The sequence below is a fragment of the Lepidochelys kempii genome, chromosome 1, assembly GCF_965140265.1.
Source record: "Lepidochelys kempii isolate rLepKem1 chromosome 1, rLepKem1.hap2, whole genome shotgun sequence".
Classification (NCBI taxonomy): domain Eukaryota; kingdom Metazoa; phylum Chordata; order Testudines; family Cheloniidae; genus Lepidochelys; species Lepidochelys kempii.
In genome coordinates, this window is record NC_133256.1 from 96,026,097 (window position 1) to 96,041,028 (window position 14,932).

The 14,932-nt window shown below is 41.1% G+C and overlaps 1 protein-coding gene across 2 annotated transcripts in view; it reads right to left on the bottom strand.

The window, feature by feature from the left end:
• Positions 1-1,026: 1,026 nt before the first annotated feature.
• Positions 1,027-14,932, bottom strand: part of UGGT2 (UDP-glucose glycoprotein glucosyltransferase 2) — a 301,272-nt gene continuing 287,366 nt past the window's right edge. For both annotated transcript variants that reach the window (XM_073348024.1, XM_073348019.1), the window contains exons 38-39: positions 11,107-11,251; positions 1,027-2,901 (exon numbers count right to left, since the gene is read on the bottom strand). In XM_073348024.1, the coding sequence (XP_073204125.1) occupies positions 2,879-2,901; positions 11,107-11,251 (168 nt within the window). In that variant the 3' untranslated portion in view covers positions 1,027-2,878. The remainder of the gene's footprint in view (positions 2,902-11,106; positions 11,252-14,932) is intronic.

Below are 14,932 nucleotides of genomic sequence, written 5' to 3' on the forward strand. Positions count from 1 at the left end.
TACTGGGCTAGTGTCTATCAGAAACTGGATACTGGACTAGATGGAGATGCAATATGGCAATTTCTATGTTCCTATGTATGTCAGCAACAGTTGGTTCACAGCTCCTACTCAAACTGCTCATGTGCTCTGAAATCTGAACCAAAGGATAAAATCATAATGACAATTCAGGAAACAAGTGAATGTTAGCATCTGTGGGTACTTAACAAAAAGGGAATTTCTTGCTCTAAAAGTGAGAAATATACTCAATTTAAAAAAACAGAACTGAAAAACATTTTTCAGTTGAACTGACAATCCACATTTCAACAATATATTCTGAGCTACTCACTGGTTTCTTTACTTGGCTTTTTAACAACACAGTTAAAATCACTCATCTTAAATCTCAACTAATATGAGATGTAGAAAAGACCCAGAAACAATATATACACATACATATAACAGCCAAGATATATAAATTCTTCATTTCAGCAGCCCACTGATAGGCAACACTACTGTGTCTACTCCCCAGCCTTAATCACTCTTTTATACTACCCCTTTCACATTGGGCAAGTAATGGAGACCCAGTGTTTTATTTCAGTAGAGTACACATCTTAAGGTTGGTATGAGCCCTCTTCATTCTAAGTTTTAATGTCAGAGGGGTAGCCGTGTTAGTCTGTATCCACAAAAACAACAAAGGAGTCCGGTGGCACCTTAAAAACTAACAAATTTATTTGGGCATAAGCTTTCATGGCTAAAAAATCTGAAGAAGTGGGTTTTTTACCCATGAAAGCTTATGCCCAAATATATTTGTTAGTCTTTAAGGTGCCACTGGACTCCTCTTTAAGTTCTTATATCCTACCCTAGAGGCAATCCATTATTCTGTATATATTGCTGTGCTACCCCCATCTCCACGGTTTTCAAATAAAAAAACCCAACAACCTGAAGAATCACTGCAATTTTTCCTTTGGTTCTAGTAATTGGCATACTAAATGTATTGTGTAACACAAAATAATAGGGAAAAGAGAAATGCTGGAGAATCACAATGAGGGTACAATTATTTTGTTTTATTAGGCCAATTCAGTGGCATCTTTATACTTTGTATAACATATACAGCTGGTTTCTTTTATCCTAAAATATAAAATGATATTCTATGATGACTGAAATGCGGCTTTATTGAAGTCTTTGAGAAATAGTGACTGTATTTTTTGGAGCCCTTTATTTTACAAGCAAAACCGCATTTCAAACTGAAGGTTTCATATTAGTGGGCCTTTTCTTGAAAATATACTTCCATAAATAGAAATAGAAAAAAAAAGTTGTAAAATATCACGTATAAACATTTACAACACTGCATAAAATAAAAGGCATCTGTTCCACTAAATCTTTTAAACAGTTCCAACAAATTATGTTTATTTTAGAAAACAGATATCGTTTAAACATTCTCTCAAAGAAAACCATGATCTGTTTTCTTAACATTTAATCTTAATCCAATTAAATGGGATGTTGAGTAGAGGCTTTCACATAAAATGAACAAAAAAAATCTATATGCAAATTATAAACCTTTTATGGCTTTGTAAGAGAAATTTCCCAGCCAGCTAAGGAATAATGCTCACAGAGACAAAAAATTGCTTTAAAGATGTAGAACTCTAGCTTTTAATTTAACAAAAGCTTCATAGTAGAGATCTGAAACTTGAAATTCCAAGGAAGAAATAATTGCGAAACATTAGTGCACATGAACGCAATAGGACGTAAAAAACAGCAAGTTCTTGACTAGGAAGATGTTTCCTTTTTTAAATATACAGTATCATTTGTTCTCTTACACATATTAAGTCAATGGGAGCTGTGCACATATAGTCAACAGTAGAATCTGGCCTTATGTAAGACCGTTCTTTTAGTGCTGTTTAAGTTTTTTAAAAATGCTGATAGATTCTGTGTTTCAAGCACACTGTTCCAATCTCTGAAATCTAGCCTAATTCTCTGTTGGATGCATTCTGATCTTGTTTTCAGACAGAATAATTATGGAACACAGTTACAGTGCTGTATTTCAAATATGATAAAGGAAGTGAACATATAAAAGAATAGACTCTACTGAAATTTTAAAATATCTTTTGCTACAGAGCTTGTTTTGGATTAATATGTAACAAAATAAATAATGAAGTGTGACTGGCTGTAAGTTTACTTTTTAAAAACAGATAACTTAGTACATCAAGCTTGCACAATAAATTTAAAATGACATCCTTGGTTTTATAAACTTTGAAATTGATTTTAAATATTTTAGATTGGTCCAAAGCTCTAGATTTCAGTAAAAAACTATGTTTTACAACTGCCCCTTGCAGTGCTGTGAATTTTTCTTGTGAAACACAGTACATCTTATACAAGAAAAAACTGATGCATGTACATCATACTACAGAGTTTGAATATGCTCAACTTTGATTATGTATAGGATGCAATGCAAACTATTTTCAAGTATCCCTTTAAACATCTGACAATGCGTAACATTCATGGACTACAACCAGCCAATCTGAAAAAAATCCCCATACAATTTAAGTTTAAAGGGTCCAATCCAGCATTCCTTATAAACTGGGAGTTTTGGGTATGGCAGGGATGTAGGACCAGGTCCTATATATCAGCTGTCTTTGGTGGGGAGAGGGGGGGAAAATCAACAAAATAGGAACGCCCACTTACCTTGGTAAAAACAAAACTATAAAATCTTCATATTCTGATCTTACATTATCTATTCTTCCCATTCTGTTTGAATGCTTTAAGCAACATATTAGTTATAAAAAGTTTGACTTTACATATTGATGAAATGTTCAGAATAGTGCCTCTGCAGTATGTCCATCTTCCATTCCATCTCACGTAGAAGATTCAGTTGTGCCACCACAGCTACCTTTTGGAAATGATGCTAAAGTTCATCATGTTTAAAAACTGTAACCAAAAAAATAAAATGATATATATTTGCTCATATTTAAGAGCAATGCTGTAATACATTCTAAAATATTAAAAAGGCCCCAATAGCTTCAGGAGGCTTTTTATTTATTCCCAGAGTCCTAACAGTCAGCTCACATATTTAAAAATTCACTGCATTTTTTAGACCCTGCTAACAACTGACCATAAGCATTCACAAATAATCGAAACGACTAAAGAAACTGTTACATATTATTTAGCAGCAGAGTGCATTTATTTGCCTTCTAGTTTTTGATCCCTTAGAGTTCACATTTTCATGTTTTTCTCTGCAACCATGGGGACTAAAATATTTTTAAAATTAAAGTTGAAATTCTCACATAACTACTTGACTACCAGAGCTGGAGTTTAACTAAAAAACCAAAACACTCCACCAAATATTGCAAGCCTCCTACTCATGAGAGCTGTCAACAATGAGATTATGCCAAGTCCTATGATCTATGAAGTTAAAGCTACATAAAGTAACAAAATCTGCATTTGTAATTTAAAGCCCCATTATGTTGTGATTTCATTTTTTGTTCTAGGTGAGCTAGTAGCCCAATGCTTCTCATATTATAAGACCCCCATTCAATTGCCTATAACTGTGTCAAACTAACAGTTGGGGAGAAATTTAACATGCTGGATTTCTGTCTTAGGCTGAACAATTTTGGAAAATTTCAGCCAAAATAATTAATCTGTTTTCCAAGAATGAGCCAAGGGGAAATACACTGTTTTGCCAATGTTCAAAATGTTGGCAACTTTTTAGAGCCCTTATATTTTGGAGCAGGGACTTAGCAGGGTGTGGCCTTTGTGTTGGAGATGTCTTTTGACATCTTTGTGAAAATCCACCCAAATTTGGCCAGTTTATAAATCTTTTAAAAAACCTTGCAGTTTGCACATGCTCAGTAGCGACTTGCTAGACCATAGCTAAACTCCCCAAAGATTCCATCAGCACTGGGCATGCTTCAGACAAGGGCTGACAAGGAATTGCCCTGCAACTGCAGATCCAGACTGCTGTGGGCTGTCCTGGGCCAAGGTCTGGGCAATGGACAGAAGGGAGATAGTCTCTTGTATGCTCTCAATGGCTCCAGGCAGTGACAAGGAAGTTCCCTGATGGGAATGCACAAAGGGGTGGTGGGAGGAGAAGACTGGGATAATGAACCTGAGGATGGAAACTGGGACTTGGGGTCTGGGGACAAGGGAGGGGAAATGGAGGCTGTGATTGGGAGCTGGGTAAAGGGATACTGGCACTGGCTGGGCAAGAAGACTGAGACTGGGAGCCAGCAGGGGGAACTGAATGACCAAGATGCAGATCTGACAGTGGATGGGCAAAAAAAGCGGGACTAATAACCAGGGGATGGTGAGAATGAGACTGAATAAAGCGTCAGAGAAGGGGGCCTGGAAGTCAGTGTGGACAGGAAACATGGTTGAAGGAAGGGCTCAAACTTTGGGGAAAAAGGTGAAAGAAGTGTGCCCACTAGAGTACACACTCCTCTAGAGCCTGGAATGGAACCCAAGATTTCTGAGTTCTCAGAATTCCTCTGATGTCAGCAAATATCTGTGAAACCCGCTGGCAAAGTGTGTCTCATCTCCCTCTAATGATGATCCATATGGAGGGTAATAACCAACTACTGCTATCAGTTAGTCTCTTAGCTCAAGTGGCAGAGGTCTGCACAGTGATTCTAAAGTGATCACCATGCCGATGAACCATGTGGGTGTCAATATGATGCCACACTCTGGAAAATGGTTACTCACTTGTACAATATTTGTTGTTCTTTGAATTGTGCTGTACATGTAGACACTCCACTGTAGGTGTATGTGCAGCCATATCAGCAGGTGGTGAGTGTGCCCCTGCTATACTCATGAGCCAAGTTGAGTGTTTAAAGGGGTGTGAATGCCACCTCCCTCTCCATTTCTTTGCACTGCCAGTAAGCTAAATCCAAAGTTGCAGGGAAGATGGTAGTAATGGTGGCAGTAGGGGTGTGTGGTATTTACATGTGGACAGCTTATCTTGAAGAACAATAGTTACCCTACACGTATCTAACTGATTTTTCTCCTTGGAGTGAATGTGCAATTTACATTCCCAGGATCAGTTTTAGGAGCAGTTGCCTGAGCACCAGCTTTCAGGGGATGCTGTCCCACCAAGCTTTTTTTAATTCTGTTTTTTCCTTGGGGGATGGGGTGGGGGAGTGGGGAAGAGGATAGGGAGGCTGAAAATGTTTTCTGCCCTTGCCAACAAAAGGGCTAGGGATGCTCCTGTACATTCTGCTGTAGATGGCTCACAAGCAGTTTCCTTACAGGTGGTGGAACTTTGGACTACCTGAAGAGAGACTCCAGCACTGACTTGCTGAAGTTGGTGTAGTCTCAGGAAGCCTGAGTAACACCACAGTGTCTGGAGAAGGTTTGTACAGATGACCACATTGCTGCTTTGCAAATGTCCACTATAGAAACATTGCTCAAAAAGGCAGATGCAGTGGCATGCGCCTTCGTGGAGTGGGCTGTTATCCTAGCTGGAAGAACGATCTTTGCTGAACTTTAGCAAAACTTGATGTACTCACAAATCCAATGTGAATTACATTAAATTGTAACAGCTTGCCCTTTAATCCTGCCTGTTTCGAAGCCACCAAAATCTAGTGAGAACGGCTTGCTGCAGACGATGCCAATGGGCGTTATCTGAGAGGCTCAGTTCTTCTTCTTGAGGCATCCTGAGGTCTCTGCTGCTAGTAGGGTCTGTACTGCACTTGGGAATTAAGCTGCTTCCCCTCTGTAACTGGGGTATAGAAACCCAGCAAATAAAGGGTCATGGGAAGGTCTTTCAATGTGCGCATTGCGTCATCAGTTTTTTCAGAGACCAGCTTAGCACCTTTAAACAGTAGCTGTTCTATTGTATTTTATGGTTCTTTTGGGATGCTGGAGGCCTGCAACCAAGAAGAATCTCTCATTGAAATGGCTATAGCTATCAAATGTGACATGATATCTGACTCGTTGGTAGCTGCTTGGAAGAATGTGTAAGCATTGAGATACTTTAGATACTATCGCCAGAAACTGATCCCTGTATTCCTCAGGCAGTTTTCCTACACATTGTGGAATTGCTCAACAGTTAATAAAGGTGTATTTGGACAAGAATGCCTGCTAAGTTGACACCCTTATATGAAGGCTCATGGTGGTATAAGACTTTCTGCCATATAGATCCAGTCTCTTTATTCCTTGCCTTTCGGGGTAGTTTTAGGGTGAGACTGCCTTGAATGCTTGTTTGCTGCACTAACGAATCTGGGATGGCATGCATAAAGAAATACTTGGATTCTTGCTAAGGGACATGGTATATTCTGTCCATCCATTTAGCAGCGGATGGAATAGAGGCTGGAGTCTGCCAAAGGGTCTTTTCAGGTTCCAACAAGGCTTATTTAATGGGAAGGGCAACCCCTCCAGGAGCAGGAGTGTGCAAGCTGTCCAGTAGTTTGTGCAGATTGTCTTGCATAAATTCTTCCTGTATTTCCAGAGATGTATTTCCATTTGCCTTATGAAGTCCTGAAAAACTTTAAAGTCCTCAGGAGGAGGTGATGTCAACTCTGGGGTGATGGCCTCACCTTCTGGAGAAGAGGAAGAAATATGAGGGAGAGGGAAATATGTAGAAGTTTCTCCCTAGTGTACTCTTCCTCTGTGAGCACAAATAAAAAGGGAGATTGTAGGATTAGTTAAGGATCTTCTCTAGGTGCCACAGGTACAGCATGTGACTTTCTCCTGCACTGGTAGACAGGGGCCTACATGGTCTTGAAGAAGGCCAGTAAAGCTGAGGACAGTGGAGGGCACCATACTGGGGCATTGCTATAATCATGATTTTGCTCTGAAGTTGGGGAATCTCTACAACATTTTCTGTATGGAAACCTAAATGACCTATTGAAGATATGGGTCTATCATGATCAGAATTCAAAGAGGAGGAAATATAACTATCCTCAGTAAATTGTGGAGCAGTCTCTGTAGGCACCGGGGGAGGTCTCAGCCCTGGGGACACCCAGTGATATCCCTTGAGTACCAAAAGTTGACAAAGGATCTGATGGATGAGGCAGTCCAAATGCAGATAGATGAGTCAATGGAAGCAAAATAGTATACATCGACAAAGTGGATGGAACTACTGGAACTGTGGCAGTAAGTGGAGATGCCAGTGCCGGCAGTAATGGTAAAGTTGAGGCCACTGAGACTAGAACTGCACAATGCAACAAAGAAGAGTTTGGGAGAGGGAGACACAGAAGGTCTTTTGCCACAAGAATGACTGTGGCACCAACAGCAGAAGTAAGTGCTCGGACTCTAACAGTGGTGGTGCTGGAGTTGACGGTAGTGGGGTCGAAGATTTCTCTGGTAGGGGTGAAGACATTCATTTTGATGGTCCCGCTGGTGCTGCCTTGAATGGTGCCAGTGAGCATCAGGGCTTATAGTGTTGGGATATGTAAGGGTTAAGTAGAAATCTGGGAAACCTCTGGTGTGCTGGTGCGGTACTACGGAGTAGAGTCACAGGCAGGCACTGTTTCTTTGCTTGATAGATAAGTGTCATCCCTCACCCTTCCCTTCAGCTTGTTGGGAATAAATGTTGCAGCTGCATAAGAAATGTAGTTGTCTAAAGGATACCTTTGCGTAATGAAGTGTTATCTCCCCCCACTTCCTTTCCCAGCTACATAAACGAGCTTGGGGTCATGGCCCCTTCCTCCCTCCCCTGAGAACTGCTGATTAAGGGAACTTGTAGCAACAATTATTGCAAAGAAATGTATTTTCAAGGTAAAAATGTGTGTATAATATGCGTAATGCTATAATCAATAGGGGTGGGAGTTTCTATTACTTAATAAGGGTTTTTGGGGGGTTGTAGCGAATGTAGGTATTTACATATTAACTTAGATAAAAGAGTGTGATGTAATTAACCCAATGCTTACTCAACAACTGGGTTGAGGGGAACAAGTACCGCAATAAAGAAGCCCATCTACTCAATCCGCCTCTGGGTCAACCTGCTCATCATTCTCTAACAGCCAGTGCCAGCATTAATGGTAAAGTTGAGGCCATTGAGACTAGAACTGCACAATGCAACAAAGGAGAGTCTGGGAGAGGGCACCCACAGCAGAAGTAAGTGCTCGGATGCTAACATTGGTGGTACTGGAGTTGATGATAGTGGGGTCGAAGCTTTCTCTGGTAGGGGTGAAGACTTCAGTCTTGATGGTCCCACTGGTGCTGCCTTGGACAGTGCCAGTGAGCATCAGGGCTTATGACCAGATCTCAAGTTGGCACCAGAAGACTTCTTCAGAGAGGAAGAATGAGACTTCAAAAGTGTCTCTCAGAGTGAGGAGAGTTTTGTGCACTTTGAGAAGGCAAATTTTCTCACCAGATTTTGGTTTATATGCTGAGGCAGTCAGGTGGGACACTCCTTGTGAATGAACTCAGTCTATCCTCTCATGGTCACAGTTGGGCTCTGAAGAGGGATGCATCACCTTCTGAGGAAGATGTACTTTAAGGCAGAAATCCCTCTTTTCTTTTTTTTGTTCTTTTTGGGAAGGAGGTACAAATAGGATATTTGTTCTTCATATGTCCCTCACCTTAGCAAATTAGGGAACTTTTGTTCCTGTTATTAACAGAGGTCATGGGCCTGCATGTCGCACATTGTTTGAAATTTGGGAAAGTAAAATCCCAGATAAATTCACTAACTTACTTACTACACTAAAATAATTTAAAATTAAGCTACAACTATAACCAAAAATGTCTCGTAAAGGCTAGCTAACCAAAGCTCAAGAGCATCAGGGAGCTCCAACTCCCACCAGGGGTGATAAGAAGGAACTGACAAGGAGGTGGCAATCATGCCCCTTTATACTGTCATCTTGGCGAACGAGGATACCACGGTGCACATGCTGCCTGCTGGTACGGCTGGCAAAAATCTCTGACTCAGGTGCATTGGGTACACCTACACCTACAGTGGAATGTGTATGTGCAGAATCACTCTAAGAATTATTTCTGGAGGTCTTTTTGTTTGCTTTTTTAATCATGCTAAGCTTAGCTTTTAAAAAAGCTAAGAAATTACATATAAAAATGATGTGAAAAGATTATTAAGGTTGCAAAGTCAAGCACTCAAAAGCTTAGAAAAGCCAATATTAAAGTTGTATAGGTAACCTTAACTCTATTCCCTTGCAGCATATGCATTATGATTAGGACTTCTGATTTTTAGTTTTAACTAATAAACACTGACAAAATAATCCAGACAAGAAAAAAAGTGTTCATCCCATAAACAGTGCAAAAACACCAGAAATGATTACTTGTATCTAAGGGCTTGTCTACATGGAGCAATAATGCGGACTATGGGGTGTTGCTTCTAAAGTGTGGTAATGGATTGTGCATTAGTTGGTCAGTGTAGACCGGGGAAGACAATCTATGACATGTGTGCCAAAGGTGGCATGCTAGCTGATTTTCAGTGGCACTCACACTGCCCAGGTCCCAGTCACCGGTCCCGGGGGCTACACTGCTGGCTGGGGGTACCGGCCGCCGGCCCCCCTGCCAACTGGGGTTCTGTCCACTGGCCCCGCTCAGCCTGCTGCCGGCCCCCGGGTCCCGGCCACTGGTCCTGGGGGCTACGCTGCTGGCCTGGGGTACTGGCTGCCGGCCCTCTGCCAACTGGGGTTCTGGCTGCCGGCCCCGCTCAGACCGCTGCCGGGGGGCTCTGCGGTTCGCTGCTCCAGGCCAGTGAGAGCTGCTGGAAGCGGCGGCTAGTATGTCCCTCAGCCCGCGCAGCTTCCAGCAGCTCCCATTAGCCTGGAGCAGCGAACTGCGGCCACTGGGAACCTGAGGACACAGCAGGTAAACAAACCGGCCTGGCCAGCTAGGGGTTTTCCCTGCACAAGCAGCGGAACAAGTTTGGGAACCACTGGTGTAGTGAATGAGGTAGGGAACTGCAGGAAGAGAAAAAATGGTGGTATGGTTCAGGCAGCTGAATTCTGCCGAGGGGAACTGGATTCCATCCCTGCATCTGCTACAGGGTTTCTATGTGATGCAAGGTAAGTCACTTGAACCAAACTTTTCACAGGTTGTCACTAATTGTGTGTTCCTCATTTTCTAGGTACCCAACTTGAAACCCTAGGGTCTGACTTGCAGAGTGCTGACTACTCACAGCTGCAACTGAAGTCAAGGGAAGCCGTGCTTGCATATACAGAGTCCTATATAATGCTAAGTACTCTGAAAAACCATATCCCAGGTCTCCCAAATTGGATCCAAAATTAGTGGATATTTTTTAACTTAATTTCTCTGTGTGTCTCTGTTCCCCATCTATACAATGGGAATAATAGCATCACCATACCTCACAAAGGTGTTGTGAAAAAAAGTATTAATATTTCTGAAGCACTCAGATATTACAGTAATGGATACCACAGAAAAGCCCATGAGGAAAATAATAATAATTGTCTTCACATCAGGGTTTGAATCATGTGCAGTGAATAAGACCTGGGCCCACATATTGAACAATAAGGATAAAACAAAATATTAAAGAGCTGCTAATAAGCAAGCACTGAGAAATCTGTTCACTGCATGAGGCATGGGTAGTGTTGAAAAATATAAAATTATCATGTAATGAAAAAATACTATAATGCATATAAACAATGGGGCCAAATTAAAATTCCTAACTTTTGACTGCTTCGCTTTGCAACCTTAATTATTTTCTTTTAACTTCTTTATGTGTAATTTGATCTCTCTCACACTTCATAATACATTTACATAGTTGACTCTGTTCATTAATCTGTGTTTTGAGATACTATAGAATTTATACCAGAGATAGTATCAAGAAATGTTTCTAGAGAATAAAATGAACAATCAAGCGATTGTGAAGTAAATCTCAAACTGAGGAAACTGAGCTATCATTGCTGCCCAAATACATTTTAATTTTGAGGACACCAATGAGGATACCACAAAGTTAAATATTTTGGATGAAGTCCTGTCCCTACTGAAGTCAAAGTAAATTTTGCCACGGACCTCAGCAAGGCCAGGATTTTATTCTTTCAATGTAGTTTTTAGGCACAAAGGCATCATGTAATTAATACAATGTACACAACTTCCTCAAGAGTAGGGAGAATGACTCAAGGCACAATACATATATGTATACTAGCCCCAATCTTTGCTTAAATTACTAATGAGAAATCAGATAAACATGCATGTGAAAATTTATTCTCTTACCTTTCTGAGAAGACTGAGTCAAGTTTTTCTTCCCTTTTTCAAGTTGCTTTATTAGCTTTCGTATTTCAGAGTCATACTGAACCCATTCTGGGACTATCCTCAATGCAGCCTTTAGTTTGGGTTCTTTGGTTTTGGGGTTATTGCACTGAAAGTATAAAATATATCACTCTTGAAAAAACATCAACCGTTATAAGTAAACACAAGTATTCTCTTCAGCATTAGTGATGGAAAAACAAGTCCCTAAACAGAACACTGCTAAAAACTAGCTACAAAATTAAACACTGACTAGGACACCAATGAGTGTTTCACTATGTATCCCTTCTGAAATCAATGTGGACTATTAATTCACTGGGAAACAAAGTATGCCAAAACAAATTTTGAAAGTTTTTAAGAAATTAAATAAACACTTATGCAAATTATTTTGGCAAAAAATCCACCAATTAATATTCTGCAGTACAGCAGAACACAATAGAACTATTATTTACCATACTTTTCAGTCACTACTCTTTTAGTCATTCTAAACATCTGGGTAACATTCTTTATATTTGATAAACAGGACCATCTGTCACTAGCCCATAGGAATGTCTTCAGTCTCCTATATAATCATTCATCTCTCTCAATTACCTTATGCCTAATTAGCTATTCTGTTAGTGTTACAAATCACTTAAAGGGCAACATACATACGGTAAACTACCTTGAGATTCATCAACAAAACAGTATGAAATAGTCTATAAACCAAAATCTGATAGTTATTTAAACCATTTTTAATTGAAATACTTTTCATTTGTATTGGGATCCTCTGTGAAGAGATAATCAAATATTTTGTCAAGTGCCCAGTGGTACTGTAAGTTTGGCATGCTACTTCAGGAATTGCCAAGTATTAGAAATATACGGATACAATGATTTTAGATAACTGAGATCTCGGTCTCTCTTTCTAGGTCTATGACAAGGGTGGCCAACCTGTGGCTCCGGAGCCATATGCAGCTCTTCAGAAGTTAATATGCGACTCCTTTTATAGGTACCGACTCCGGGGCTGGAGCTACAGGCACCAACTTTCCAATGTGTCGGGGAGTGTTCACTCCTCAACCCTGGCTCTGCCACAGGCCCTGCCCCCACTCCACCCCTTCCCACCCCCTCCCCTGAGCCTGCAGTGCCCTCACTCCTCCTCTCCCCCTTCACCCCCCCCCCGGAGCTTCCTGCATGCCACAAAACAGCTGATCAGGAGGTGTGGGGAGGGAAGGAGGGGCTTCTGGTGGGTGGGAGGTGCTGGGAGAGCTGACGGGGGGGCTGCTGACCTATTACTGTGGCTCTTTGGCAATGTACATTGGTAAATTCTGGTTCCTTTGCAGGCTCAGGTTGGCCACCCCTGTCTATGAGGCTCTCTTTAGTGGAGTCTGCAAAAGTCATTGATTAGCTGGGTAAAGGGATTTAGGAAGTGAGGGTAGATAGAAATGATGATAAAGGGGAAAAAACCATAAGGAAAGGGAAAAAGACCATACAGTCAGACTGGTAAATTAACTCAAACTGCTTTAAAAAGAACTCCAGTGCTTCAGATATATGTGCCACAGCAACACAAGACTTTAAAAAAAAAAAGTATTTCCCTGGCCACTTTGTGATCTTTGGATTGGAAAAAACTGAAGAATACTGAACTGATACTTACATGATGGTACAAGGGAAGAAGGATCAGCAAAATAAACCCCAGGCTTTATATAAATTAAATCAATATGAGTAAGGTAAGGCATAAATAATCTTTCTCAAACAAAAACTCATGTATTCCCAGGAAGGTTTGAACTAAGCATAGAGTAGTGTGGCATCTTTTTTACTTTCATAGTGTTAGGAAATAAACATTTGGTCACTTCCTGTGCATTTCTATTCTCTGAAATATTATGTCTGATAATTAGAGATGGTAAAATAAAAATGGAAAAAATATTCACAACTTCCGCCTCATAGAATCATAGAATATAGGGTTGGAAGGGACCTCAGGAGGTCATCTAGTCCAACCCCCTGCTCAAAGCAGGACCAATCCCCAACTAAATCATCCCAGCCAGGGCTTTGTCAAGACTGACCTTAAAAACTTCTAAGGAAGGAGATTCCACCACCTCCCTAGGTAACACATTCCAGTGTTTCACCACCCTCCTAGTGAAAAAGTTTTTCCTAATATCCAACCTAAATCTCCCCCACTGTAACTTGAGACCATTACTCCTTGTTCTGTCATCTGCTACCACTGAGAACAGTCTAGATCCATCCTCTTTGGAACCCCCTTTCAGGTAGTTGAAAGCAACTATCAAATCCCCCCTCATTCTTCTCTTCCGTAGACTAAACATCCCCAGTTCCCTCAGCCTCTCCTCATAAGCCATGTGTTCCAGTCCCCTAATCATTTTTGTTGCCCTCCACTGGACTCGCTCCAACTTTTCCACATCCTTCTTGTAGTGTGGGGCCCAAAACTGGACACAGTACTCCAGATGAGGCCTCACCAATGTCAAATAGAGGGGAATGATCACATCCCTCGATCTGCTGGCAATGCCCCTACTTATACATCCCAAAATGCCATTGGCCTTCTTGGCAACAAGGGCACACTGTTGACTCATATCCAGCTTCTCATCCACTGTAACCCCTAGGTCCTTTTCTGCAGAACTGCTGCCGAGCCATTTGGTCCCTAGTCTGTAGCGGTGCATTGGATTCTTCCGTCCTAAGTGCAGGACTCTGCACTTGTCCTTGTTGAACTTCATCAGATTTCTTTTGGCCCAATCCTCCAATCTGCCTCCCCCTAATTGTTTGGCAAAATTTTGTTTTGACAGAAATGTTCCAACCAACTCTATAAGTAATCCTAGAAATTACAACTGATTTCCAGGAAGTAGAAGAGTCCATCAACCAAGGGCTCCTCACAATAGCTCACTAATAAAAGCAAAAATGCTATAAAAGCTGTAAAACATACACAATAAACCTTTGGTAACAGACACAGAATGATCATTATTCTTCCGAACAATTATGGCTGGCTCTATAATCTGAGATCACGGTGGGTCAAGACTGCTAAACATATGCCTTCAGAAATAAGTTACAGGTGAGGAACATTTTTCTCTTCCTCCTCCAAGCCCTTCTCTACACTTTTCTTAGTATGTTGTATACAAGCATGTGCGCGCACGCCCCCCCATAAGTTAAAGTAATACTCATATGATAAATTATGAAATAATTCATATATCTATCGAGTTCTTTTAATCATTTGACCTGCATTCTGCCCACCAATTCATCTCTCTAGAACTTAATCTAACATTCCAAATCCTTGCACAGCTTCCAATAAGCTATTGTTTAAAATCAACATTCCAGAGAAATGTTTTTTCCTTCTCTTTTTCCCCAATATGGAATATCTCCCTCAAATTATGCCTAACAAGTCTCTTCTTATCTCCCCAACCTATCTGTACTGGTGAGACTTACTGAGGATTAAAGACTCACCGCTAATACTCCTCAAAAGGAGGGTGAGCCTTTCTCTGCCACAGAGGGCGTGTAGTACTGGCACATAGGGACCAGCCACACTTACCAACCCTTCAAATATCTCACCGTAGTTCTATTGTTTGCTTGAGGATGTGGGAAGGAGAGGGAAACTATATGGGACAGTGGTGAAAAGAGCTTGCTATTATCCACTATCACCCAGCAGCCTCCAAAGTTGAAGCTGCAAATTAAGCCAAAAATTGGGAAAAGAGCTATAGCTGCTCTGAGAGGAAAGGAAGCATATTACTGGGCTTCAGCCACTTATACAAGAGGAGTTTGTGTTTCAGAACTTCCCAGCATTGCTGCCTCCATGTCACTCAGCGAGTGATACCATCAGAAC